The 25,893-nt window shown below is 55.4% G+C and overlaps 11 protein-coding genes across 11 annotated transcripts; 5 read left to right on the top strand and 6 right to left on the bottom strand.

Annotated features, from left to right (window-relative positions):
• Nucleotides 1-47: 47 nt before the first annotated feature.
• On the top strand, nt 48-1,244 carry L226DRAFT_607444 (uncharacterized protein). Its single transcript, XM_067685808.1, has 2 exons — nt 48-294; nt 344-1,244. The coding sequence occupies exons 1-2, from the start codon at nt 99-101 to the stop codon at nt 937-939; spliced, it is 792 nt and encodes a 263-aa protein (XP_067542871.1). The 5' UTR covers nt 48-98; the 3' UTR covers nt 940-1,244.
• Nucleotides 1,180-2,082, bottom strand: L226DRAFT_22068 (uncharacterized protein). Its single transcript, XM_067672999.1, has one exon. The coding sequence runs from the start codon at nt 1,871-1,873 to the stop codon at nt 1,370-1,372; it is 504 nt and encodes a 167-aa protein (XP_067542870.1). The 5' UTR covers nt 1,874-2,082; the 3' UTR covers nt 1,180-1,369.
• Nucleotides 1,929-5,095, bottom strand: L226DRAFT_22082 (uncharacterized protein). The gene is made up of 13 exons (XM_067673000.1): nt 5,038-5,095; nt 4,958-4,981; nt 4,815-4,843; nt 4,523-4,759; nt 4,334-4,473; nt 4,267-4,284; nt 3,489-4,215; nt 3,400-3,430; nt 2,999-3,344; nt 2,701-2,937; nt 2,256-2,649; nt 2,113-2,203; nt 1,929-2,054 (listed from the first exon to the last, which is right to left on the bottom strand). Exons 1-12 carry the CDS (start codon nt 5,042-5,044, stop codon nt 2,183-2,185), a joined length of 2,211 nt encoding a protein of 736 aa, XP_067542869.1. The 5' UTR covers nt 5,045-5,095; the 3' UTR covers nt 1,929-2,054; nt 2,113-2,182.
• A 271-nt stretch (nt 5,096-5,366) lies between these two features.
• On the bottom strand, nt 5,367-7,554 carry L226DRAFT_528483 (uncharacterized protein). The gene is made up of 4 exons (XM_067679374.1): nt 7,265-7,554; nt 6,895-7,160; nt 5,813-6,794; nt 5,367-5,758 (listed from the first exon to the last, which is right to left on the bottom strand). The coding sequence occupies exons 1-4, from the start codon at nt 7,518-7,520 to the stop codon at nt 5,478-5,480; spliced, it is 1,785 nt and encodes a 594-aa protein (XP_067542868.1). The 5' UTR covers nt 7,521-7,554; the 3' UTR covers nt 5,367-5,477.
• A 184-nt stretch (nt 7,555-7,738) lies between these two features.
• Nucleotides 7,739-9,630, bottom strand: L226DRAFT_528482 (NAF1-domain-containing protein). The gene is made up of 4 exons (XM_067679373.1): nt 9,402-9,630; nt 8,975-9,347; nt 8,661-8,923; nt 7,739-8,607 (listed from the first exon to the last, which is right to left on the bottom strand). Exons 2-4 carry the CDS (start codon nt 9,242-9,244, stop codon nt 7,779-7,781), a joined length of 1,362 nt encoding a protein of 453 aa, XP_067542867.1. The 5' UTR covers nt 9,245-9,347; nt 9,402-9,630; the 3' UTR covers nt 7,739-7,778.
• Nucleotides 9,631-9,696: 66 nt separating this feature from the next.
• On the bottom strand, nt 9,697-12,230 carry L226DRAFT_528481 (serine carboxypeptidase). The gene is made up of 14 exons (XM_067679372.1): nt 12,213-12,230; nt 12,053-12,099; nt 11,726-12,004; nt 11,515-11,663; nt 11,329-11,459; nt 11,157-11,267; nt 11,006-11,105; nt 10,853-10,943; nt 10,664-10,800; nt 10,574-10,604; nt 10,470-10,511; nt 10,192-10,402; nt 9,974-10,132; nt 9,697-9,914 (listed from the first exon to the last, which is right to left on the bottom strand). Exons 3-14 carry the CDS (start codon nt 11,983-11,985, stop codon nt 9,846-9,848), a joined length of 1,491 nt encoding a protein of 496 aa, XP_067542866.1. The 5' UTR covers nt 11,986-12,004; nt 12,053-12,099; nt 12,213-12,230; the 3' UTR covers nt 9,697-9,845.
• On the top strand, nt 12,195-14,106 carry L226DRAFT_528480 (uncharacterized protein). The gene is made up of 6 exons (XM_067679371.1): nt 12,195-12,452; nt 12,510-12,722; nt 12,775-12,914; nt 12,969-13,716; nt 13,779-13,809; nt 13,859-14,106. Exons 1-6 carry the CDS (start codon nt 12,438-12,440, stop codon nt 13,969-13,971), a joined length of 1,260 nt encoding a protein of 419 aa, XP_067542865.1. The 5' UTR covers nt 12,195-12,437; the 3' UTR covers nt 13,972-14,106.
• Nucleotides 14,107-14,307: 201 nt separating this feature from the next.
• Nucleotides 14,308-18,777, top strand: L226DRAFT_497438 (uncharacterized protein). Its single transcript, XM_067677611.1, has 11 exons — nt 14,308-14,489; nt 14,544-14,789; nt 14,854-14,993; nt 15,046-15,063; nt 15,115-15,886; nt 15,944-15,965; nt 16,041-16,389; nt 16,455-16,676; nt 16,738-17,289; nt 17,345-18,029; nt 18,067-18,777. Exons 1-11 carry the CDS (start codon nt 14,379-14,381, stop codon nt 18,538-18,540), a joined length of 3,591 nt encoding a protein of 1,196 aa, XP_067542864.1. The 5' UTR covers nt 14,308-14,378; the 3' UTR covers nt 18,541-18,777.
• A 198-nt stretch (nt 18,778-18,975) lies between these two features.
• L226DRAFT_607439 (uncharacterized protein) lies at nt 18,976-20,532 on the top strand. The gene is made up of 2 exons (XM_067685807.1): nt 18,976-20,051; nt 20,110-20,532. Exon 1 carries the CDS (start codon nt 18,999-19,001, stop codon nt 20,034-20,036), a length of 1,038 nt encoding a protein of 345 aa, XP_067542863.1. The 5' UTR covers nt 18,976-18,998; the 3' UTR covers nt 20,037-20,051; nt 20,110-20,532.
• A 568-nt stretch (nt 20,533-21,100) lies between these two features.
• L226DRAFT_564882 (uncharacterized protein) lies at nt 21,101-23,161 on the top strand (the record flags this gene model as incomplete). The annotated part of the gene is made up of 11 exons (XM_067683708.1): nt 21,101-21,389; nt 21,449-21,516; nt 21,582-21,654; nt 21,701-21,795; nt 21,830-21,847; nt 21,907-21,954; nt 22,016-22,503; nt 22,560-22,595; nt 22,660-22,831; nt 22,890-22,973; nt 23,030-23,161. 11 exons carry the CDS (start codon nt 21,101-21,103, stop codon nt 23,159-23,161), a joined length of 1,503 nt encoding a protein of 500 aa, XP_067542862.1.
• A 312-nt stretch (nt 23,162-23,473) lies between these two features.
• L226DRAFT_451071 (nucleotide-diphospho-sugar transferase) lies at nt 23,474-25,097 on the bottom strand (the record flags this gene model as incomplete). Its single annotated transcript, XM_067674993.1, has 2 exons — nt 23,474-24,354; nt 24,503-25,097. 2 exons carry the CDS (start codon nt 25,095-25,097, stop codon nt 23,474-23,476), a joined length of 1,476 nt encoding a protein of 491 aa, XP_067542861.1.
• Between the last annotated feature and the right edge of the window lie 796 nt (nt 25,098-25,893).

The raw sequence follows: 25,893 nt of genomic DNA, 5'->3' as shown, positions 1-25,893 counted from the left end.
GACGCGCTCGCGACCGCGCCTCGGAGTTGCGCGCTTGACGCCGCTCACATTTCCGTCCAGCACACCGAGGACGACTTTGTCCCGGCCTCGACATCTCCATGCTCTCTCGCCTCTCATCGCCTCTGCCGTCTGCGACGGCTTCCCTGGCTAGAAGCGCAACGTTGCGCGTTCAAAGGGTTCCGACATGCCTCCGCTTCAACTCCTCTGAGGCTGCTCAGCCTTCTGAATCCAGCGAGCCAAAGAAGCGTGGTGTTCCTCTCGCGCAGAACTTGGGAGATATCAACATTCGCAACCGTACGTGCATCAGTACTACAAACTTTCGCTACCCTGACACCGTGTCAAGGTACTCAAGGTACACGCGCGGATGGCCAGCAACGTACCGGACCACGACGGGAGGGTGGGCACCCGCGCGGCCAGCAACGTCAAAATGCCGCTCCCCGTGATGATCGCCAGCCTGGCAATACTTTTGCAAGCCCACGTTCAGACAACCGCCGTCCGCGAGATGGTCAGCGACAGCCGCGGCCTCCCCGGGCAAGAGATGTTCCCCAGAGCGAAGGCGATGTACAGCAAGCCGCATCCGTACAGCCAACGCAGCGGTCCCCAGTAGCCATCCCCAAATCATCCGAGATAGAGCTGGGTAACCTCGATGAGCTCTTTGGCTCTCCCACGTCCCCCTCCTCGCAAGCGGTCTCTACGACGCCTCGCAAAGACGTCACGCCTTCGCAGGCTCGCGTCCAGCTCTTCCTAGAGAAGACGGCCGGAGATTATTCTCGCTACGTCCCCCGACCTTTCTCGACCACCGACGTCAGGAAACTCGGACCCGTCAAGCTCGGAGAATTTGTTCTGTCGCGCAAGAGAGATGCTGGGCTGGCCGCCCGCCAGAACGTCTTGGCGGTGGTCCAGAAATTCGCAGGCGGGCAAGGAGTGCGGGCGTCATAGATGGTAGAGTACAAGTACTACTAGTGGTTAATGCGTTGTCCTCACTACGTTAGGTCAATCACGTCGTTCTCGTTATACGCCGTCTTCCGGCGTTTGGCAGGAGGTCCAGCAATCGTATCCCCCCTCCGAACTTTCTGCTGCTCGCCATTGTTGCTAGCAGTGCCCTGAGATTTGCGCCCACCGGACGTCAATCCTCGCGCTTCTACCGTTCGTGCCACCTGCGCGCTCTGTGCACGCGCTGGAGCAGCATATGCGGAATGCTTGGGCTCTTCTAGAGATGCCACGATGAAATGATAATCTTCACCAAGGATCGCTTGAAGTTCTCCTTCGTCCCTGCTAATCGCTCTCAGGAGCTCCAATCCCGTTGATTGACCGTGCCGCCACTGCGACGCGACTACTATGCTTCGGTCCTTCTTGACCTGAGTGTCAATTAGGTTTTCAGCCGGGGACGTGTATCGTGCGGTTCATCAGGATTACTGACCTCCAATCCAAGGGCCTCTCCATTCTTCCGAGAAGGAAGTCCCTGCCACACAGCGGCGGATTGTGCGTGGTTGCCCAGTTGTGCAACGACATGATTCACATTTTGCCTGCCGATACGGCCCGTCCAGGTCTCTTCCGAGCTATGCATCAGGAAGTCGCGCACAGGCGTGCAGTGCTTACAAGCGCATCTCCAGCCTGCGAGGACGGTGAGGGGCCGGAACGCTTCATGTGTGGGAGGCGGGCTCATGACCTTCTCCGCCCACTGGCGCATGATGGCACGGAGTGTCGGTGCAAAATGGGAGGAGCTGACTGAAAGCTTGCGTGCCGCGAGCGAGGAGCAGATTGAACGCAGCAAGGTGGCCAGCTGGTTCTTCACGTATGCTTTGTCAAGAACGGATGGGTTCAGCAATGTGTGGAAGAGGAAGCTGCATGCTTCGGGAAGGTCGAAGCTCATGACATATCCTATAGCTTCCGGGGAGCTCAAGGGTTGTTCTGTGATTACAACCCACCTCTTGACAAGGGTCAGAAGGAGGGTGTCGCAGTTAGGACCAAGAGTCGAACGCTTCGTATGCAATCCGTCGAGCAATATGCGGAGTTGCACCTCATCGGCCTTCTCTTCGAACCTTGGGACAATACTATCTCAGTGCAATACATGAGCCAATAAATTCCGCATACCAGAAGGTGAACACTAACCATGCACCGAGCAGGGATGTCTTCTTGCTCGCAGAGACGGCCCATAGCATCGAGAGCACCAACTTCTCCGTCAACTCCGGTACACCCGGGTCTGCGAAAGTCATCAACCAATACGACACAGCTGTTTCGCAAAGGGCAGACACCTCGGGCCTGTATGCAGCCGGTGCGACCTCGGCAACATGTGAGATGAGAGGGAAGAGGGTATGTCCGACATGGGAGCTGATTTCAAATCTCGATAAGCCTGAGACGTCTCTGAGACGAGGCCAGGCGAGGCTCAAGAGGTCATGACGGTCCATGGCCATGCATCCCTTCATGTAGAGCTGTAACAACTCCAAAAGGTCCTCATTGTCCGCGGCTTCTTCACTGATCAACATAGGTCGGAAGTTGATATTCGGATGCACGGTGGCAAGGAGCACACCAGTTATCCGAGCGCGAGCATCGACAAGATGCTTCAAAGTGAACCCCTCGCCGGCTAGCAGGTTAACACATTGCGCTAGGACCAGTTTGTTGCCAGAAGATATCAGGTAAGGTACCACTCTGGAAGCCAAATTTCAGCAGGATTGTGAAAGAGCACAGTAGTTCACTTACTGGCTCTCCAGCTCGTCTGCATCACCATGTTCGATGATGAGTTTAACGAGTGCTTCGTAATCGCGTTCGATGGGTCCCCTAAGACTAGCAATACGCTTCGTTCGCTGAGCAGCAATCCAATGATTCATAGTGGCAGATTGCTCAGGAGCGTCTTGCTCGGATGCCCACTCCTTGAAGTCCTCTAAGAATTGAAGTGCATCGACATCCGATGGGTCTCGCTGCAGCATTCGCTGTAAGCTGAGGTTCGTCCATGATGATTAGTAAGCTCACGAGTAGACGAAGAGAAAGGAAGACGCACCATTCCCGCACTTGCTGGAAGCCAAACACGCTCACGGTTCGATAGATGTTCTCTTCCCCCATCGCGGAGATAGACTGTTCCGCGTCGCACGCCTTCACGGTCCTCAGCCAGAGGGGGAAATCGTCCCACAGGAGGGCTACACGACATACGCTCTCCATAACGGCTTCGTTCGTGGATTCATCGGTACGAGCAAGTATGCCCTCCACGAGCTCAGAGTCCTCTGCTGTCGGTTGGGTGTTGTTACAAGCCCGGAGTCGTTTGCATGCGTCTAGGAAGCCATATGGACCATGAACGAGCTCGAACTCCGCCCATTGTGGCCAGACCACGGCTACCGTACGGCGGAAAACTGCATCACTTGTGATCAGTGGAGAGTGTGCGGAAGACATCGACCAGCAACCGACCTTGCTTGAACGACATGTGCTTCGAATTCACCTGTTTACGGGCCGCATCAATACGGATGGGTGAGTTGGAGATAGTACTGGACGCTCACATAGGCATACATCTGCTTGTCCGGCCTCTCTGCTGTGATGAGCTTCAGCATGTGCGCCGGGATAGCTTCCCGTTTGAGGTCGTGTTCCAACGAAGCGCAGATGAGGCGGCCATCCAAGCTGACCAGACGAGTAATCGCGACATCTCTGTCGTCGACCTCGACCATGGAGACATCGTTCGCCCCCTCGATCCAGTCGTCATCGCCATAGTACCCGCGTTCGAGTTCTCCGAGGCCACGTTCGGTGCAAATCAGCGTGGCCAGTCCAACGCGGAACCCGTGTAGCTTTCCAACGTTGCTCAATAGTAAGACACTGCGTGCGTCGGTTCCAGACAACGAGGCGTGCGCCAATGACTCGCCGGGATGCTTGTCCTGGAGAAGACATACAATCTTCTTGGGAGTATCACTGCTTCCTCTCTCAGAATTCCATGTCGAGAAGATATCGCGAAGGCGAGACACGATGCAATCTTGACCGGAGAGCGATGGCTGGGGAGTTTCAGTTGTGTGGATTAAGTCGAAGTGCAGAGCCAATTGGAAACCTCCAGTAAGAGGTTGAGCCTCGAGAGTGCACTCGTCGAACCATGCAAGAACGGTTGTGTTCGTTAGGCTCCCTGGACTGCAGTCATAGGTTTCTTCCCGATTATCATGAGCGACGCAAACCGACCCGCCGCTGAATTTTGAGGGCAAGATGACAACGACAGTTGCGAAGACGCCTTCATCTCCCCTCTGTCTGTTGTACACTGAGTAAAGATAATAAACTCGAACCAAGTATTTGACTCACCGTCTCGGTGGTAAGAGACTAAGATAAATCAGACGTCGAAGATTGTCGAGAGAGTTAATCAACGCACCTGTAGCCAGTCTCGTAAAGTGCCAGTCTTCTGAACTCGTATCGCGACTTGTTGATCTTTGAGCATATAGCAAAGTTGTCGCAGACTTGGCGGAATGTGGCATCAATGAAAGTCGTCCATTCGTTATTTCCAAAGTGAACCTGACACAGAGAGTCAATCTTGGGTAGGGTGATACGAGATTGAACATACTTTTCTAGCTTCAACCTCCCAACAATGCTTTTCATTCGCGGAGGCGTCTCTGTTTGCTGTAGCTGCGTATTCTGCGCATGCCTTGAAGGCGGCAGCCTCTCGGACGCTAAGGGGCAATCCCAATGTTCCAATATCGTCCACTTGAAGTCCCGGGTTAGGTGCCAAGACGTGGGTTTGCATGCACGAAAAGGCCCCAGTGACATTTGAACCATCCTCAAGGACTTGTGCCAACGTGCGCTGGAATAGAATGAGATCTTGTGAATCCGGAAAGTACACTCGAAGGCATCCTCACACCAAAACTAGGGCCGGTCGGTTTCGTATCTATATCTTCGTCAGAAGAATCGATAACTAAGGTACGTAGGGTGAGTCGGCATGAATGGGATTTATAAGCAGGTGACGGTACAAATGACGAACCATCTTCACGCGCGGACGCACCGGAAGTCCAATGCAAACCGGATCCTAGTATAAGAGATATGAGTTAACAGATCACTCTCAAAGAGAGTACAAGCACTCACTTGACATGCAGGGAAGATACTGGGTAGAGGCGGATGTCGCCCTCGAAGGAAGCGGTGGTGGAGGAATAGTCTGAATAGAGCAGCGATGTGACGCGTCCGACTCCATGCCAGAATGTCACCACGTGACCGTGCACTAAGCGACCTCGTCTGAGTCAATGGCCCTACCTCAGAATATTGTAGTACTGTGGCAGCAAGCTTCACGATCACATAAAATCGACGTCAGACCTGCACACTTCATGTAGCAAGCTGCGATGGTGACAGTTATGCCGCGGAGAATCTTCACGAGATTGCCTGAGCTGAGCCCCGGGGGTGATCTTGCGATCAGGGAAGTCCATCAAGTCTGCATGAAGAAACATAATCCCGTACATATGCAATACATACGCTACAATGATAACAAGCCATACACAAACAGTAATTGCGCAATGCGCAAGACTAAATCATCATGTTCCCGGGTCCGTCTCCGCCACGGAAACAGAGTCACCGTCCGCGTAACCATACGAGTGGTCGTAAGATCCCTGTCGGTCCCCGTCTTCGCTCGCACTCCCGGGGGCGGTCACCCACCAAGGAATCTCGAAGTCGCGAACCTCCTCAATCTCCTGAGGTACCCGTACGCCAAATGCGGTGACATGGCGCTGGGTTTTCCTTGCGGTGGGAGCGGTGGACTGCCGCAGGGCCGCAACCATGAGCACGCACGTCGTCTGCTCCTTCTTACCCGCAAGCCCTGCGTAGGTCGCGTAAGATCTCTTTGCAGAGTACATACTCAACGACGGCATACCAGAAGAAGACACGGACTCCCGAGTATCTGAGTCGGTGAATGCTTTCGGCTTCTTCACCTTCACGGACCCGGACTGGCCTATGCGCTGGCGCTTTGCAGAGGGTGCTTCAGGTAAGGTATCTGCTGTCTCCACGGAGTACCGCTCGTATTTGGCGGGGCCAACATACGATGCGGAACGCAGAGGAGAATGGATGATTGGGCCTTTGCCACCAGAATGTTGTAGAAATGAGGATAGTGTGATCTGCTTGCCACCTCCTCTGGACGGAATCGGGGGCTTCGTGGCCTGCTTCGCGGCAAGCATGCTTGGAGGAAACTTGATGCGCAGCTTCAATTTCTTAGACTTGCGTCGTTCGATCTCCTCGGGGTCAACCTCGGACTCGCCGTCGTCCGCTTCTTCAACCTGTTCATCTTTCCCTTCGTCTTCTTCTTCTTCTTCCTCCTCCTCGGGCTCCTCCTCCTCTTCCTCTTCCTCTTCCTCTTCTTCCTCCTCCTCCTCCTCCTCCCTCTCCTCCTCCTCCTCAACCCTCTCATCCCCTTCGCCCCCAAGCTCTTCGTCCACCACCTCCTTTACCACATCGGCAGATGCCTTGCTAGATGGCTTCGCGACCTTCTTCATCCACCGCCGGTCAGGCGGCAACAAGGTCCTGTAGCGTTGCTCGAGCGACAGTGCGACCTCGAGCATCTCTTTCCTCCGACGCTCGCCTTCGTGATACGCAGCCGCGCCATGCAAGTTTGTCGCATCAACCACCATATCTCCCTGCGTGGATGGGCCGGGGGTGTCGCTGTGCTCGTCGGTGAACTCAGAGGCAGGGATCGCGAGGAATGCAGATGAATCCATCGCGCGCAGCTGGTCAATCCGCTCCTTGAGCTTGTAGTGTTCGTGTTGGAGTTTCTCCTTCTCGCGCAGACGCTGCCGCTTCTCGAACGTCTCGTACTTGCGGTGGCGCTTCTCGTATGCTTGGTCCGAGGTATCCACGCTCTCCTGTACGAACGCGTGTGAAGCGCGAGCATGTATTGCGAAATAAAACGACGATAACATGGTGTGAGTATGTGCGTATGTACAGAGTAGTGGGCGGACGAACATCTTCAAAGCCACGCGGGCGGAAGCGGCTGCCGACATGCGCATCCTGCGGGAGCTCAGTGAACTCTGGGGTCTGGATGAGCTGCTGCTCCTTGTAGGCCTTTCGCACTTCGGGGCGGTCAAAGTAGCGTCCATATGCGAGCGTATTCAGCTGGGATTCAGGATTGTCGTCTGCCGTATCACCAGACGTAGTTGGAAGAGGGAGAAGCGCGGCGTTCGTGGTCAACAAGAACGAAGTCGTTGCGGGTATGAGCGGCTCGCTCTCAACTGCGCGCGTTTGTGTAAGTGTATAAGTAGGACACGCATGGAGATCAAACGAATGGGATGGCAGGAAGACGCGACGGGTAAAGGAGTGAGCAACAGGAACGTACACTTGCGCTTCATCGTCTCGAGGATCATCGCATCAGTCTCACAGTTTCCTACTCCAGGCCCACCGCGCCGCGAGCGCGTGGGCAAGACGCGCTTTTGCCTTGTCTTCATGCCTTCCTTCGTCGCAGGGACTTGCGCCGGCGACTGTGGCTTGCCAGTCTGCAGTGGTGCGGGAGAGGAGGAGGAGGCTGTTGGCTGTTGGCTGCCACCCGCGCGCGGACGTCCAGCTTTGGGTTTGACACTGCGAGCACTGGGCATGGCGAGGGCGACCACAACTAAGTTGGTGGAGGAGTGGACAGGTGGATGTCGAGCTCGACGGCGTCGACGACTCGATTCTCGCTCCCGGGCGGCCGCCCTAGGCGCGCGAACATGTCCAAATCTGGTTTGGTCAGAAGCTATTGGCTTCAACGACTCAACGCCTACCAAACACTGCCCGCGGCAAACAACACCGAAACGTGATACAAGGAAAAGATACTTGCACGATAGATAGACAATACATATGTGATATGACAGAAATCATCCATTGAAGCCGCTGCCTCCCTGACCAGGAGGCGGTTGTGGAATGTCACCCCAATTTCCGTTCCAACCTCCAGATGCGTCGCCCTGGACTGCGTACCCCGAGGCGTCCTGTGTATACGGGGCAGACTGTGCGCCATACCCTGAATAACCCATGCCCATGCCCATACCAGGCATGGCAAAGTTAGAAGCAAAGCGGGGGTTGATGTGGGGTTGTACCTGGGGGAACTGGTACGGAAACGTGAAGTCAAACGACTGCATAGGATACTGTGGATATCCCCAACCGCCGCCGCCGCCATTCGTGACGGGCGAAACGGCAGAGCCGTCAGCGTACTGTCCTGTGGCACGAGCAATCGCGAAGGACGTTGGAGACAGAGCTCGAGCGGTATGATCAGGGTCGGCTCGACCGCGTCCACGGCCCCGGCCGCGACCACGATCGTTGCGGACTCTTCCTCGTCCTCGACCACCACCGTGTTCCTCGCGATGGTAAGGAACATCGCGCACAGGACCCCCTCTTCCACGCCCTCGCCCACGGCCATGACCACGCGAGGCTTGGGAAGGAGAAAGGGGTGGCTTCCTGTCTTCCTCTTCTTCACTTACGAACTCTGGCGGCGCAGTGCCGTAAGCATCCGAATACGGGTCGTCGTACGGTATAGGGGCCGGGCGGGAAGGACCTGCAGCGAGATCCATGTCGTTAGATGGTCGAGGCTCCGCGTAAGACGAGGTACCGCCGTATGGGTCGTCGAGCATGTCTTGGTCTCGCATGCGCGAAGGGACGGGTGTCGAGTGCCTCGAAGACATCACTGAACGTGCGCGAGACTGCTCTCGTCTGGTAAGCAATCAGTGAGCATGCACATGGCTTAGCACGATATGACCACGGACCTCTGAGCTAGCGCTCTTTTGTGGGCGGCTTCCGCCTCGTCGTCAGAGAACTCAAGTTCATCGTCGGCAGGCTCCTCGTCGTTGACGTTGCTCGCGTCGCTCCCTTTGAAATGCCGTAGCTGCTGCACAAAGACGTAGTGGCTCTGCGTGGGGACATGGAAAACAGGCCGGCCAACCTGGACCTTCTCGGGGTCTAGGGGGTACCTCTGGTTGAACCTGACTTGGTAGAGTGGCTCGCTGGTTGGCCCAAAGGTCTCAAATATCTGGCACTAGTCAACAGCTTGGTAAGGTAGGAGACGGATTGTTTGACGCACATATCCGAAGACCTTCCTATCCTCGAAGACTAGGAGCGTGTCGGAATCGAGGGCCTTCTCGGAGCCTCTATTCAAGACCTCGGACGCAACTCCTTTCACGATGACCACCTTGTCCACGATGTTCATGATTTCTCCCACCTTCTCCAATCGCTGGTCGGGGCTGATTTCGGCAACCTCGGGAATGATGACTTCAGCCTCGATGACTTCGTTCTTCGTTCGCAACTGCGCCTCCGATGTCGCTGCTGGCTCTCCGTCGTCATCTTCATCCATATCTGCCTTTACTGGCTTCTGCCGTGCTTTCCGGGCAGCGGAAACATCTTCTTCGTCCTCCGAATCGCTAGATGAATCTGAATCGCTTGTAGATTCGGATGGGCTGAGCACCTTTCTTTTAAGTGACGGAAAAGAACACAACAAATCAGTTACTCACGTGTCTACGTCTCCTTCTCCGACGTCGACAAGAATACCCGCCTCCACCTCCTGTTCACTGTCGGTGTCACTGTCCGTTCCATGGTCCGGGTCTGATCGTGCTGAAGCCTCCGATAGTTTGGAAGTAGTTGGTACAGGTATGTCTCCGATGAGGTCCTGGATAAGTTGGAGATCCTGAGGTACTGCAGAGGGTACAGCAAAGGAGTAAGCGGACGCCATAGCTGTCGAGGTCAAACTTCTGCTGTAGTCGCTGGAGAGTTTCCAGAAATGTAGACGCGCTCAACGCGACGGTCACGTGCACCAAACACGTCTCTCAAGTTTCAACTACTCACAACTAGGCGGGGACAGCTCATACTACGGTACAACGTTACAACGCAAATAAAAGCAATCGTGATAAGGCAGACCGGTAGAAAACCAGTTCGTGCACTTCGAAAGAAAGAAGACACTAAAATTCTGCGCCTGCAAGCCATCTGTTCGCTAGCTCCAGTGACCGGACGGGCTGGTCGTATGGCGCCTGCAATTGCGAAAGGTGCTGTTAGTACAAGCATAAAGTGGAGCGCAATGTTTTCTTACCATATGACCAGCGTCACGGATGGTAGCGAACGTAAGTGGTCCGAAACTTCTTGTCTTCCCGGCTACATCGCCATCAATGTACCACTCCCGCAGCGACCGGCTCTGATATTCTTTCTGTCCGGTCCACTCTAGATTGAGGGTCATGCGCTCATTACCAACCTGGAGAGGCATGCATGTCAGCGAGCGAGAGCATAGGCAAGTACAGGGTGCCGACATACCCAGTTGCAGATCCAATCCGTGTCGCCCACGTAGACGAGAGCTCGGATGCCGCGCTCGAGAAGCGCAGCGAGGTAGTGCTCAGCCCGGAAGGACCAGCTGTCCTCAGAGAAACGCTCGTTGAGCTCAAAGTTGATTAAGCTGAAGTTGCTGTGCGGGTCGACGCCCAGCACAGACTGGACTGTGCGATTCGTCAAGTAGTCACCGATATCTCTATCGGCAGAGCGTAGCAGTCACTGGGTCAGACCGAACGTCAGATTGAATATGGAGCAGTACGTACTGCACGATGGGATAGCATGATGTCATATCGGCATGTCCTTTGCTGTAAGGTGAGAGTCAATTATTCCGAGGTAACCACGCATGTCCTTGCGACAGCTAGCGTACCAGGGGCGCAAGGCATCGTACGCGTTGTATTCTTTGTAGGAAGCCACGAATCAGAGGAGAGTCATCAACGTAGTAAATGGGGTATCTCACTCAAAAAGACCGAGTCGAAGGCTTTCCAGCAGAATTCCCAAGCGGACGCGCAGTCGATTTTGTCAGTGACATCGATACATGACTCTTGGAACCTCTTTTGGCAGCGCGGAAGGAGCTGCTTCATACGGACACAGTCACTGCGCGTTGACCGGCCGTCAGCACCGCACCATGAGATCGTGATTAACTTACGAGATGCTGGTCACAGCGGGAAATCCATAGTCCCCACATTGAATGTCGTAGTAGGAACGGACAACGCCAGCAAAATCCGTACAGCCGTTTCCTGTATGCATGTGGGGTGAGCTTGGAAATGCACATGAATAGCCTAGGACCTGAAGGGCTCACCGATCATCACCGACGTGATGTTAATCGGTGTCAAGCCTGCCTCGATGAGCTCGGCATTTCTGTCGTACACCGCCGACGCGAAGACCGGGATGTATCGGCCCTGTGGGATGAAGTTTGAGACGAACGGAAGCGCTTGGCCCTAGTCACGTACACCATATGATTCGCCTGCCATGTGGAACGGACGACCCTTGAACTTTGAGAAGTGCTCAAAGAAGATGACCATAAATGCGGAAATGTCCTTCGCAGCTTCACTTGTCGAGCTCTGCAAGGCGTCGAGTTACTGTCATGAGATCGACTGCACGCTCAAGCACGCCCGTACGCACCACTTGCTCCCCGTATTCAGCATATGAGAACCCGACGCCAACCGGTTGGTCAATGAAGAAGACGTTCGCATGGTCATTCCACGCATGCTCGAACCGTTTAGTAGAGTTCGCGCTGGTGACTCTGCATGGACCTGATATTGATTCTTAAGCATATCGCTCCCTGATGAAATTAGAGAACAAACAGACCAAGTTCCATGAAGAGTCCCAAGGACGACGAACCTCCAGGCCCGCCATTGGTCCAGAAGACGACGTCATCCTTATCTGGATCACGTCGACTTTCGAAGAAATAGAAGAACAGGTGCCGCGCCTCGATGTCGATGTATCCTGTGTAGGCTCTACCGAACGAACCACGGTGAGTGATAGTATCACGCAGTACAAAAATGTATGCGCCACTTACTGAACCTCGCCGTCGCAGAATTGCGACTGTTTGATACGGACATTGTATTGGGGTAAGCTGGGGTGCCGAAGGGACGTGTACTCAGACGTGGAGAGGATGTGTAGATCTTCGACAGGCGTAAAGAGGCCCTCGTCGTATGGCGTAGATGGGCTACTGCCAACCTGATACGTGGGTGCAAGGAAGTGCTCCTGTGAAATGCGCGCAGTCGTGCTTGTAACCAGGCCGTTGAGGACAAGCCCCCACCAAGCCGGGAACTTCATGTTGTCTATCGCTGGTCGACTGGGTCCAATGTGAGTATATAAGGACGTTCGAGGAGATGACGATTACCTAGAGGATAGGACAGGTTGAAGTTCGACTTGGGACCGTCCTGAATGCTGATGGAGGCGTCTGAGCACATCATGATCCAAGGTCACCAGATTCCCACCGCTCCCGGGCTGGCCGTAGCACCGCGGGACCTGCGCCGGACTATATCCTTGCTCGTGCTTACCTTCTATCCTCTGCCAGTCGGAAACAGAGTGGCAAAGGGCTGCAGACGGCGTCTGACGTCACGATCACGCGTCCGCGATGACCGACGCGTCCGAGCGTAGCACACGCGGTTACGTAGCAAGTCTGAGCTGCAGCTTGAGGCTCACTGGTTGCGGGAGTTCCTCTGCCTCTGCGTCTGCCCGCTCCTCCTCCTCCGAGTACTGGCAGGCCCCTAGTCCACGCAATCATGGCCAATACCCGTGTAGGTGCCACCTGCGGCTTGAAGCCCTGACATGTCCGCTTACCAACGAGATGCTAGGAAACCTTCACCAAGGTACTCGAGGATGGCTCGGGGATGACAGGAGCATTCTCCTGGTCTCTCAAGTGTAGCAATGCCCCCAATCCTGGCCTCTGTGTTGACGGCCTCGGTTCGATTGGTCTGCCTCTTGGCTCTCGCGATGCTGAGGCCCTCAAAGCCATTGCAACGCTACCTGGACAGGATGAGTACTCATGGGATGTCAGAGCCGAGAACGTATGTCATTCTACTTATCTCACTGACGATGTACTCATACCAATGCTCCAAGGTACACTTCGAGAACACGACATGGTCAGCCTTCATGACTGACACGCTGCGCAAGGTCTGCGATGGTCTCGGCGTGTGTGAGGAAGCACATAAACCTCGATGGGAACTTGTTGGAATGAGCCTCTGCTCGACTGGATCTAGGTATTTGTATGCTCCACCTGCAATAGCCCGTGCTGACACATCTTCGATGAACAGCGCCTCGATATCCACAGGTACTGGAAATCTCATTGCCACTCTAGTCATCGTTCTGCCATGCAAGTTCACAGGCGGAGCGATACGCGTTGAGCACGGTGATAGGGTCGAGACGTACGACTGCACGCCGGGTGCCATCACAGACACCACAATGGTAGCATGGCACAGGGACACCACGCACGAGATGCTGCCAGTCACCGGAGGATACCAGCTTGCGCTTCACTACGGTGTCTTCAGTACCATTGAACACCCCGTTCTGAGCCTGGCTACACAAGATGAGGTTCTCGCCCGTCTTAGTCAAGTTCTGTCGTCCTGGAACCAAGCCGCGCGCGACGGCACCGTTCCCAGCAAGATTGTCTACCTACTGAAGAACAAGTATTCTCAGGACAAGCTGAGTGCCAGTCTATTGACTGGTGCCGATGCACATACGCTCAGCTTGGTCGACACAGTTGCAAAGCGACATGGTTCTCGTCTCGGCCTCGCCACCTTGGTCTTCACCGAATCGGGGATTTGTTTACTTGGCCATCGCCACTACTCCGACGACAATGACTGGCAGAGCGAGAAGGAGAATATTGAAGGCTTTGACGATTTGGGGGACATCGACACGGATATCAAGCTCCAGCGGCTTGTCGACCTCGACGGCCACCCCGTTCATGATTCTCTGGAGTTCGATCTCGAGAAGGAGGCTATCCCATTGGACCTGGAGACCGCCATGAAGTCCGGAGAGCCGGACAAGAGATTGATCGGTTTTGTGCGTTTTATCATGGACGTTTTTTCCTTTGATGTAGCTCACATATGCCTGTGCTTGCCTAGGTCGACTTCGACGATTTACAGCTGAGGCAAGGTACGCTGCCGGTGGCTTGACAATGACCATGCTCTAAGTTTCATTACAGTGTACTACCGGACCGCGCTTGTTGTTTTGCCGCACTGGTCAGACCTCTGGAGTGCAGGATTGGACGTGCATGACGCAGAGCCTCCGGCTAAACGTAGGAGAACCGAAGGCTGAGAAGATTCAAAGGACATTGTTGGCGCCCTAGTGTACTCTCGGCGATTCTTCGTGTCTACCTACTTGCATGCTTACTTCTACCTCAACGTCATGGTCATGTACCCGCAAGATCAGAATGAGACTACTGTCACCGTTCGAGTCGGGGAATTCTCCCGACTAAGATATAGGCAAGGGGTCACGATCACGTGTAAGCGCCAACACGTAGGCTTTTCTACAGTGTACACTTTTTTTACACTTGACTACCTTCATCTACGCGCACCTGAGACGGTTGCCAACGCAATGGTCGGTTCTAAACACCTCGAGGTGTATGCAAACCTGACATCTGCCTACAGGACTCCAATAATGGTCAACCCGGCGGCACTTCAGTGGACCCGCAGCAGACCGTTACCCAGCCGAGCCACGGCAACATGGCGAACGGCCAGATTCAAAACGGCCTGGAGAGCGACGGCGGAGGCGAGGAGCGTGCTGAAGAAGATGAGGACCAAGACGGAGAGGAGGATATCTGCGAAGACGTTCGGGTGAGTGGCCTCTGTGTGGTGTCGGAGAACCTGTGTCAAACGAGTACATTCCAGGGTGAGATTGCGGATATTGTGAGCAACGACCTGGAGTACAATGGTGCCTTCAGCTTCAACCGCGCCTATCCCGCGGCGCCCAATCCGAGCCTCAACATCGACGGACTAGGCACCGTAGGTCTTCCCCTAGGTGTCCGAGACGCTGCGGCTATCAAGGAGTGCGCGGGGCAAGCACCGTTCGGGATGGCCGACCGTACCATTGTTGACAAGTCCGTGCGGGATACCTGGGAGATCGACGCCAGCAAAGTAGGTACCCGGTGCATCACCATCAGAGGGGTCGGTGGTTAAAAGACTCATTGCCGTGACGTAGGTTCACTTCGAGAATGCGGCCTGGGGCACCTTCATGGCGCAGACCGTGCGGGACGTGTGTGAGATTCTAGGCGTGGACTTTCAAGCAAGTCAACCGCGCTGCGAGCTGTACAAGCTCCTGCTATACGAGACTGGATCTCAGTGAGTTCTATGGAATTCGTATTCCCGAACTATTCTAACCTTCGCTCGACAGTTTTCTTCCCCATGTCGAGTGCGTCATCTCACCTTTTCAATGTGTACGATTACTCACATTCCGCTATAGCACTGAAAAGGTCAACGGCATGTTTGCCACCATAGTTGTGGTCCTACCATCCCGGTTCACCGGTGGTGCAGTGCGCGTGACTCATGGAGAGCTTTCTGAAATCTACGACAACAGCGCGAACAGTTCGATGACCACGTCTATCCTGGCCTGGTACACCGACGTCGAACATGAGGTCAAACAAATCACGAGCGGGTACCGTCTCGCGCTGTCCTTTAATCTCATCCACACGACGGACGCCCTCCGCCCTGCACCGTCTCCACAGAGCGGCATCGCTGCACGCCTCCGCCACGTCCTCTTATCATGGAAGAAGGGTGATGTCCAGAGCAAGGATCCCGCCAAGCTCATCTATCTGCTCAGTCACAAATACTCCCATGCCGCTTTGCGTGGTAGTGCGCTGAAGGGCGCCGACGCACATCTGGTCGCACTGCTTGACAGCATTGGCAAGCCTCACGGATTGCACCTTGGTCTAGCCAGCCTAACATGCACGCAGCGCGGTCGTAGCTATGATTATGGCGGTGGTTGCGGCTATGCAAGACGCCGCTATCGATGCGCTTATGGTTATGAGGACGAGGACGAGGACGAGGACAACGTGAGCATGGGAGAGGTCGAAGAGACTGATGTCACAATTGAACATCTCGTGGACCTTGATGGACGCCTGGTTCGGGAGGACCTGGACTACGAACTCAAGACTGAGGTCATCCCGGATGAAGTCGTCAAGGCAATCACTGCTGGAGACTACGATGACCAGGAGTACGAAGGATACATGGGGAACGTAAGCAACTCCACAGCATGTGTTAGCACGGTGCTAATCTAGTTGTGCGGTGACTAGTATGGCGGTAGCTTGGAACGATGTGAGCGACCCATTCACTTCAACATAATATGTAACACTGATCATTGTTGTACCTCGTTTACTTACCTTGATTCAGTCTATCGCCGTACTGTCTTGGTCATATGGCCCCGGTGGGCGAACTTCGACATCATACATGGTGTGAACGGTTTATCATACGCATGCGAGAAACTTCGCACTTCTACAACGCTTCAAGCCACTTCGGATGAGTCGGAGCTCGCTAATCTCGTACTCACGCGGGCCTCTGCCTCCCACTGCACCGCAATTGTATCGAGCTTGTGCCGCGTCGCGTTGACCTGGAAGGACCTTTCTCTGTGGAAACAAGCAGTGGACCACTGCGATGCTACGCGTTCCATAGCTGCTTTCGGTGGAGACCGTCATATCCGTCGTGCTGTAGCTACGTTCGGATTCCAGGAGATCAGGCCCTTGTAAGTGCAACCCTTCGCGATCGTGATTCGTCTGTTGGTTCTGACTCCCTCTCTCTACTTGACAGCGTAGAGCGGGCATTGGAGAGAGACCCGTCAAATGTGGCTGCATTCAAGTTCCTCGAAAGCTTCGAGCAAATCACTCCGACGTCCACTGGTCACAGTGCGGAGTGGATTGTGGCGCAGCGCACGAAGCGTTTCGGTGCTCTGAAGAAGCCCGCGAAAGACGAGCACAAACCACTTACTACCTTTGCGCTCAAGTATGGTGGGGTGGCGTTCCTTGAGAACAGGTGCGCGTTCTGATCATCCAAAGCCCTCAGGGTATACCCATTCATTGACCTCATGACTCAGTGTCCTCCCCTTGATCAAACCCAAAGCAGACAGTGTCGTCTTGCTCGAGTATGCCCTTTACCTGTACGGCGAGCAGGGTATTCCGGAGGAAGCACGGGCTCGCATGGCGCGAGACTTACTCCTCGCGTCAATCCTCAAACTTGAAGTAAATTCCCCGCCGACGCAACTGCAGGCTGCCTCCTCGTACCTTCGGCAGCCCGAAGAACCAAAACAGCTGGAGAATATCAAGCCCTTCGTCAAGGCATGCTTTGACCTGAAATGCCAAGATCTGTTCAGTAAGGTGGTCGGCAAACTTCAAGTGGTTGGCGGTGCAGATGTTGTGAAGGATGTCATGGATCGCCGTGTCAAGCATATCATCCTGCCGCTCATCGTCTTTGCTGGTCCAATGACCAGAGGTTCTGCGGTGCCTGAGATGCACCGCCTGTGCCGTCTTGCCGCTACTCAGTGGCTCTCTGCTGCAAGTGCAACTCCTCGTGCGATCACGGCGGCAGACATCTCGTCCGTCATGCAAGCTATGGTTTCGGGTGGACAGCCAGATGTCATTCTTACCGAGTGAGCAGTTGACAGTTTGTGTCCGCATCACGCCACACGCTAACACGTCATGCAGGCTCCTTCCGAAGCTTGAGAAGATGGCGCTCAACGACACGCTGCTACGGACCCTTGTGCAGGAGCTTCACACACGACGCGCCGCACTTGACCCCACTGGCCATAACATCCAACCGGTATTCACCCGCCTGGTTCAGCAGTGGGCATCCACCGTTACTGTCACTACCCCGACTTACAACAGGTATCACGGTATAACCCATGCCATAAATGCACTCGACTTCTGTCTCTCTGTCAACATGCCGGATGCCTGCAAGTTAATTCTGACCCGTCTGCTTAGTCCGCCCAATCTCGACGGGAACTACGTCCAGGAGCAACTTGCGCCCCTTGTCTCTGAGCTTCGCGGCTTCCTTCTCAAGCATAAGCTACCGCTCACATCTCCCATTTTCGCGCCTGTATTCCGATCGACCATGCAACTCTGGGCAGAGAAGGTGTTGGGCACCCGTCCGCTCGAGACAGCATCAACACATATCCAGAACTTGCAGAACTTGGGCTGTAACTGCGAATACTGCAAGCCTGTACAACAGTTCCTCACAAGTGCCTCGTCCAACGTGTCGCAGAGCTGGCATCGTATCAAAGCTCAAAATAGAAGACATGTGGAGAAGAACCTACAGTCATACGCGCACGCTCTCGCAACTTGGGAGACCATCCGAACTACTCCTCAGGGGATCAGGGTAAGACCGCGTCTTGTCTCTGTGAATGTTCGTAATTTTATCTGGCGTGCAGGTCACGAAATCGAGGGTGCTTCTAGACCCTATTCGCTATTCTGAGAATCAAAAAGAGGGTCTGAAGTTGCTTAAAAGCATCAGCACCGACAACGCTGAGTTGCAAATTATCCTCGGACAAGAGTTCGCAAGAATCGATGCACTTCTCCAGGGACGCACTCCACCTGCAAGTGCGAGCACAGCGGTAGCCAGTGGTTCCAACGCTAACTGCGCAGGTACTGCCGGCATATCGAGGGCACCCCCACCCAATGGCGCGGGTCGACCAGGTCCCGATGTCACCAGGACTGGGAGAACGGCCGTCGCTCCCACTTCTCTTACCCAGCTTCCCGCGGTCCCTTCTGTGGCTGGCACATTGCGCTCGCATGCGCAAATGGCTCAAGGGACCTCAGGGAAGGTTGCATCCTCTTTCGTCGAGTCTCAGGCTCAGGGGCCACCGGCAAAGCGGAGGAAGACGACCTCAACGAGAAAGACGTGATTGACCTGACTTAAGAGGTCGTGAGGACAGAGTGGTATGAACTCACCGTGACGATGCTTCGGGTACTCAGCTTTCTTGACCCAGTTTCTTGATACTGCAGCTAATGTATTGCCAGCGAGATAGAGAAGCTTCATATATAAATAACGTACTAATCTACCGTACCATAGTAACCGTACTACTGCTATTGCTCGATAGTTCTTACTCAAGCCTTTTCACTATCCCAAATCTAATAGATGTACCGCATCGTAAATCATCGTTGTGGAAGCGCATCTTCAAACACTTGTGATCAAGCCTGCCGATTACTTCAGTGATTCGTCGCGGCCTCACCTCAGTTGCTCGAGCATTTCGTGTGCACAGTAACAGTTGGTCGGCTGGCCGTAGCGCCCGTTGCGAACGCCGACGCGTAAATTGACGCGTCTCGCCTTCTGTCCGTCCACTACGTCCTGACTCTGCCTATCATGTACTCTGCGCGCAGAGCCACTTCTGCCCTTCCTCGTCTCTATTCGACCTCCGCGCCGGTCAAGCCTTCCGTGAAGCTCATCGCCGAGCTCCGCAAGAGGACCGAAGGCGTATCCCTCACCAAGGCCCGAGAAGCGCTCGCTGCCAGCAACAACGACCTCGATGCGGCCCTCCAATGGCTCGATGCCGACCGCGCTGCCACTGGTGCAGCAAAAGTCGCGAAGCTTGCTGACCGCGTTGCCGGCCAAGGTCTTATTGGTGTCCAGGTCCTCTCACCAGGTGCGCGGCTCGGGCCTGCGGGCGCCGTTCGTGCAGCGATGGTCGAGCTGAACTGCGAGACGGACTTCGTCGCACGGAACGACCTGTTCGGCAAGCTGCTCTCGGATATTGCCCACACAGCTGCGTATCTTGTCGAACCCAAGGCAGATGGAACGTTCATCCAGTCCCTTTCCGTTGACCAGCTGAACGACGCACCCCTCCTGGATCCCGCGACGTCCGCGCCCGCACATACAACGGTCGAGGCCGCTGTGAGAGACTTGGTGACGAAAGTTGGGGAGAAAGTTACCCTACGGCGAGCAGTAGCGGTCGCGCGCGACCCGCTGCCACATACGCAGAATCACTTGGGCATCCGTGTGTTCCCCTACGTCCATGGCACTGTATCTATCCCGACGAACGGCACGAAGGCCGCGCTCTCTCTCTACGCCCTCAAGTCACCCAGGCTGCCATCTCTCATCGGCTCGGAGGAGTTCCAGCGCGACCTCGCTGCATTGGAACGCTCGCTCGGCCGTACGATTGTTGGCTTCCCCGTAACTCATGTCGGCAACCCCTCACAACCAGATCCTGGGGCGTGGTATCACCAACCCACGGACATGTTCCCGAGCAAGGAAGGCAATACCGTTGTCGAAGAGTTGGTCGCTTGGGCGAAGAAACGCGGGATGGTGCCGGAAGAGGGCTCGGATGAAGCTGGTCTCGCACTACTCGAGTTCCAGAGGTGGTCTGTGGGTGAGGCTCTCCAGAGCACTGAAGGGGATGCATAGAGGAATGTCTATTAGGTGAGTATACGAGAACTTCACGTTTCGACCATGCTGCTGATCGGTCGCCGTTGCCTAGAATACCTACATTATCAAAGTATAATCCTAGCTACAGTAATTGCGCTGCTGCTATGCAGAACACATTCACTACTCCATCATCATGCGCGAGTCGAGTCCTCGATATGTCGCGGTCCCAGTCTAAGTTGCAAGAACGACGGGCATGTGTTGACGGGTGGAGCCTTTGTGGGAGAGAAAACCGGACCATCGGCATCCCGGAACGAAGAGCATTGAATTTAATGCGCACCCACACATCGAATCCCAGAGGGACCCCGTCCTACTCGTGCCCATCCATCAGGTAGTCGATTGCCCTCGCTTGCTGCTGCCACTACACATGCTCTCCCATCGCGCTCGTGCCCGCCGTGCTGCATCGATGAATGCCGGCATGCGACTCGCAATCTCCGGACATGTTAAGCACAATATATGTGTAGTCATTGATGCATCGATTCGTTTGTGGCGACTGTCTTTTTGAACGCATGCGCGAGGTTATGTATGCATCTTTTGGCATTTGCCACTTGGGACCAATGCGTCCGCGCAGAACAATACTGTCTGGAACTCCTTGTCTCTTGCTCAAAAAACTTCAGCTTTAAGGAGAGTTGGGCGGCCGACTGCGCCCGACGCTCCCTGCACTAACTGAAAATAACAGCGGATGAATGCTCTTAGGGATTGGTGAGAGTCGGAGGCTGTAAGCTGAGAGCGTCGAATGAACAAAAGCAGTGTGGGGAAGCCCGGAGTCTAGGTAACCTGGGGCAAACGAAGGTGGTGGTGGTAAGAAGAAAAGGATGTGCGTGACAAAAACCAAGGAGAGAGAATGTGACAATCGAGCCTCCTCCGCCACCAAGTCCAACAAACTGGCGCTGTAATAGTCTCCGGCACGGCCCACCTCTTTACCTCTACTTGCACTCTACTCAGGACGCCGCACGGCGTCGACATCTAACCTGCTTTTCCGCATCTTCTCCTGCTGCCTCCCCGTCAAGATACCCGTCTCCGCGCGCAACGCCGATCGTCCTGCCATGAACGGCGCACAGACCGCGAGACACGGCAGACCCGCCCCCGCTGGCCCCACCCCGCCTGCCCCTGCCGCTGCTCCCCCGGTACCACCAAATGCATCTCAGGCGCAGCCAGCGGCGCGCACGACAAATGGGGCCGCTGTAAATGGCACGCACGCGCCCCCTCCAAAGGGCAAGAAGAAGGCCGCGGAGCAGCCTGTGGACCCTTCACAGATGTACGAGACCTTGAAGAACCGGATCGCAGCCCTCGAAGAGGAGGAAGTGCATGAGGAGGAAGAGGAGCGGCGCTTTGGTGAGTTCCACCTGGGCATGGACGTAGGTGGGGTGAACCGCTGACGCATGCGTGTGTAGCGGAGGAGGCACAGAATTCTGTATCGGGCATGACCGAGACAGCCATCCATGCAAAGTATATTGAACTGGTGCGTACATTCTCGTACAAGGAGTATGGGTGAAATGAACATGTCTCTCTGCCTTCTCCTCTTAGTTCGCAGAGCTCAAGCGGCTTGAACGGGACCATGCGAAGGAGAAGCAGAAGTTAGTGAAGGACAAGGACGCAGGTTGGTTGGTTTCGTGCCTGCCCTGACGCGCACTGATGCCTCGTAGCCAAGAGCCAGTTGACGAAGGCGAACCAGACGAAGACGAAGATGGAGAACCTTGCTCGGGAGCTACAGAAGGCGAGTACTACCCTGTATGTTGCCGTGATTTTGATTTTGACTGCGCAATTGCCTCCAGGATAACAAGAAGCTACGGGTGGGTAACCTAGCTCGCATCCCCCGATTGCACTCTCCTCACAGGCGCGCAACCCGTAGGAAGACAGCAAACGTCTAGCGACATGCGTGGAGGAAGCGCAGGACGAGGTGCGTTCTGACCAAATTCCGATCGGATGGGCGCAAATAACCTTTCCCCGACTCCTCGAAGATCCTGCAAATGAAGAACGACATGGCGAAACGCGCGGAACGAGCAAAGATCCAAGAGAGCAAGTACCGCGAGATGCCCGACATCGTCGTGCGCGTCGTGTGCAAATACCGCGCAGAGCTTTACTTCAAGATCTCGCGCAAGACAAAGCTCACGCGGCTCTTCAACGCGTGGACAGAGCGCATGGAGACGAACATCTCATCCTCGACCACGAGTACTGTCGTCGCGGGGAAGAAGGGCAGTCCGCTCGTTAACGGGACGAGCACGAGCGGCGCGATCAGCTCGAGCTCGATGCAGTTCATCTTCTCCCATGGCGGTCGGACGCTTGAGGCGGATCAGACACCGGAAGAGGCTGGCATTGAGGACGGGGATGTTATTCTTGCGGTGGAGATGATGGACTTGACGGAGGGCCCTGGCACAGAGGAGCTGGACGATGGCCCACAGCCTGTCCGTCAAAAGCTCAAGAAGGAGTGGGTAGATGACCCGACAGAGTGAGTGTTATGCTACACCAGGTGAGGACTTGAGCATGTGGTTAATCATGTGGCAGAGCGCGGAAGACGCTGCAGAATATCTTCGACGGAGTGTGCGTACTCTCTCCATTCGTCGTTGCTACTCGATGAGCTCACGCATGCATATATGGATCGCAGTGTGCGCGAGCGGCTGAAAGAGGTCCTGCGGCAGTACGAGCTGCGAGAACGACACTTCGAGTGTGTGGTGCGTTCGAAGGAGCTCGAGGTCCTGCTGTCACGAGCTCGTGCAGCAGAGCAAAAGCAGCTAGCCGATGCTGAGAAGGCTCGAGCAGAGAAAATGGAAGAAGAGGTGTGTTGTTCTGTGCACGCCGTCGGGTTGGTTGCCCCTGATCTCACAGAGCAAGCAGACCAAACAGCTCCGGAAAGAGCTGGATGATGCGACGGAGCAGCAGACTGTCCTCATCAATAAGCTCTTGTCGTGTTGTCATGAAGTACGTGTATGTTGGCGCATTCTGGCGCCTAACTCCTTGACTAACGTTCCCTATAGCCGGACAGCGAACGAACACGACAATTCCTCCAATCCCTACATGGGGCACTGCATAAGCAAGATGCCCACAAGCAGGAAGGAGGCGGTGGGGAAAAGGAGAAAGCAAACAGTCGCCGAGCAGACGGCTCCTGACAGCGACGCGGGTGAGTGTACGGCGTCCAGTTCCTCTCTTGTAGACTGTACCTCGTTGTGCACTCATCATCGATTGCCATGTTGACGTCACACTTATGGGCGGGATATATGCGACCTAATAGAGTTCAATTGCTGCTGTAGGTAAGCCCTCTGGATAATGGGTGGTACTGATAGACAAGGTCAGAGTGAAACTAGCGTCCATTGGTAACGGTAACAATACGACGATGACGGATATACGATGATGATACACAGTCCAAGTTCCACGAAATGCAAAGTATGCGTGGTCCAGGCATTAGGTCCTTGCTATTACACTTACACTAGCGCGTCGAGCTCCTCCACAGACTCGACATATCCCGAACGCGTGAACGTCTTCCCCTTGACGGACTCGAGGCCTTCTCCCGCATACGTAACGAGCGGGGAAAGCTCGATCTCCACGCCCTCCTTCACGGTCGCGCCCGCCGCCTCCAAATACCGCCGGTGTTGTGCGAGAAGGTCACGGCGGCTTGTGTCGGGGTCGTCGGAACCGGTCCCCGGAGCGTTCTTGAGAGGGCTGAACTCGTCCGCACGCGCGACCTCGAGCACGGCGAAATGCTTGGCGAAGGGGAACACATCGAAAACGAACATTTCAAGCTTCATGCCGTTGGGCTTCGCCGGCTTGACACTCTCGCCGGACTCGAGGTTCACGTGTGGGATCTTCTTACGCGCGATGTGGAATGCGAGATCCTCCTCGAACGACTCTACGTTCTTGAGCATGGATGTCGTGTAGAAATGATTCACGATGTTGGCCGCGCGGAACGCGAGCTCGCCTGAGGGCGTCCGGCGCTCCGCCTGCTCCTTCGAGATCTCGGAGTACTCGACGACGGAGAACTTGTCTCCGCGACGCGCAACGACACCGACGGACTCCGTGGGATACGCCTTCGGGACGACCTTCGCGGCGCAGTCGGCCTGCTTCTGTATGCAGTAGCCGAGGAAGACGGGATCGGCAATGCGCACAAGGCAGTTGTCGACACAGTACGCGTGGATGTACAGGACTTTGCGGCGATCGAGGTCGGACAGGACGGTGGTGGAACTATCGGAGGAGAGGGGCCGGCGGAGTGCGGCGTAGACACCGCCGTTGCCGTCAGGTGCGACGGCGACGCGAGAACGCGTCTCAAGGAGGACTTTTCCGTCCATCGTCAAGCATGGCAGGGTGCCTGTAGGTATAACGACGGGTCAGATACGGGCGCGGGCACGAATATGCAATGTTCTCGGTTATAACGCGCGAGCCCGCGCCGGCACGGAGCCATTACGGTACGACCAACGTGCGCGATGTGATATCGAGACACATGCTATGTCACATACCTTGCTCGAAGAAAATGATATGGCTGGAGTCGAGGCCAAAGTAGTTGTGCTTCTTGAAGAACGACTCGGTTTCCTTCCTCGTGGGCCCGCTGGTCATGACATACCAGGGGATCACAACCGAACCGGCTTCCTTCCCTGCGGACTGGGCGGCGAGCGTCTGAAGACGCGCGATGCGCTCAGCCTGGTACTGGAAGAGGGTCTTGTGGGACGGAAGGCCAATGTCGTAGCAACCCTTCGGCGCCGAGCTACCCAAGCGGGTTCCCTGCCCGCCCGCCATGAGGAGAACACCGACCTCGCCGCGCGCGATGGCCTGAAGACCAATGCCCCGCCATTCCTTCTCCTTCGCGGGGTCGCCGATGACGGAGTCGGCGGCATCTTCTGGAAGAGGCTCGATGGATTCCGTGCCTGTGCTCTTGGCGAGCTCCTTCTCAGCGGTCACGGCCTTCTGGTAGATGCGGTTGACGCGTTCGATGTCGAGGGCCTCGAGCTGCGTGCGGAGGGCATCGCGCTCTGCGTCGGAGAGGTCGTCCCAGAACGTGAAGAGGTGGCCCTGGCCTGCGGACTCGTAGCGTGTGCGAAGATTACCGACCGACATTGCGTGTAAGATATGAGATGGCGGTGATGGAGTCGTGGGTCGTGAAAGAGGCTGTGGTCGTCGTGGATGAAGGCGAAGAGAAAGTTTAAGAGGGGGATGAGATGGGCAGCGGGTTGCGGGGACGGATGTCGTTCTTAAGCGTGGCAGACGCGTTTGGGGATGATGCAAGGCGCAGATCGACCCGCTCGCGCTCGGAAGTCCCCGTTCCCGGCGGCTCGTACAGCTTCCGCGGTCAGACTCACAGCAGCGGACAGCTTGTCCCGCCTTGTCCACGCCGGCGGCGGTGTGCACAGGCTGCCCTCCGACATCTCTCTCCTGCCTGTGCCCGCCTAGCAACCTTGGTCTGCCATGCATCTAGCTGTGACGTTACCTGCTCTCACAGGCCACCGACAACAGCGAAGAAGCCCGGAGTGTCCACGGAAACAGCTCACCCCCGCAATATGGATCTCGCAGTGGATCACTGGATGGTCAGAAGGCGCCTTCGAGGTCCTTTGAGGCCGCAATTGTGGCCTGAGAGGTCATCGTGAAGCATAGGATCATGGAAGAGGGGTCTGCAGGGACATTCTGTAGGTCAGTTCAAATGATGTCTGTTCCATTCTTGGGGAAAGAAACGACGCGCCCTCCGCGGAGATGGAACGTTGGCCGGAGATGCATTGAGACTGTTGAAGTCATGACAAAGCTGTATCTGTCAAGTATGTGTTTGTGGCATCCCGTCGAGTAGTTGATCGTTCTCCCCGTAGTAACCTCAAGATGGCGGTACCAGATGATTGGGTATGCGAAAGCCACTGAGCCGGTC

The sequence above is a fragment of the Lentinus tigrinus genome (genome assembly GCF_003813185.1).
Source record: "Lentinus tigrinus ALCF2SS1-7 unplaced genomic scaffold L226scaffold_1, whole genome shotgun sequence".
Lineage (NCBI taxonomy): Eukaryota > Fungi > Basidiomycota > Agaricomycetes > Polyporales > Polyporaceae > Lentinus > Lentinus tigrinus.
The sequence above is the reverse complement of the archived record's forward strand: the minus strand, read 5'-3'. Positions and strand labels throughout refer to the sequence as shown.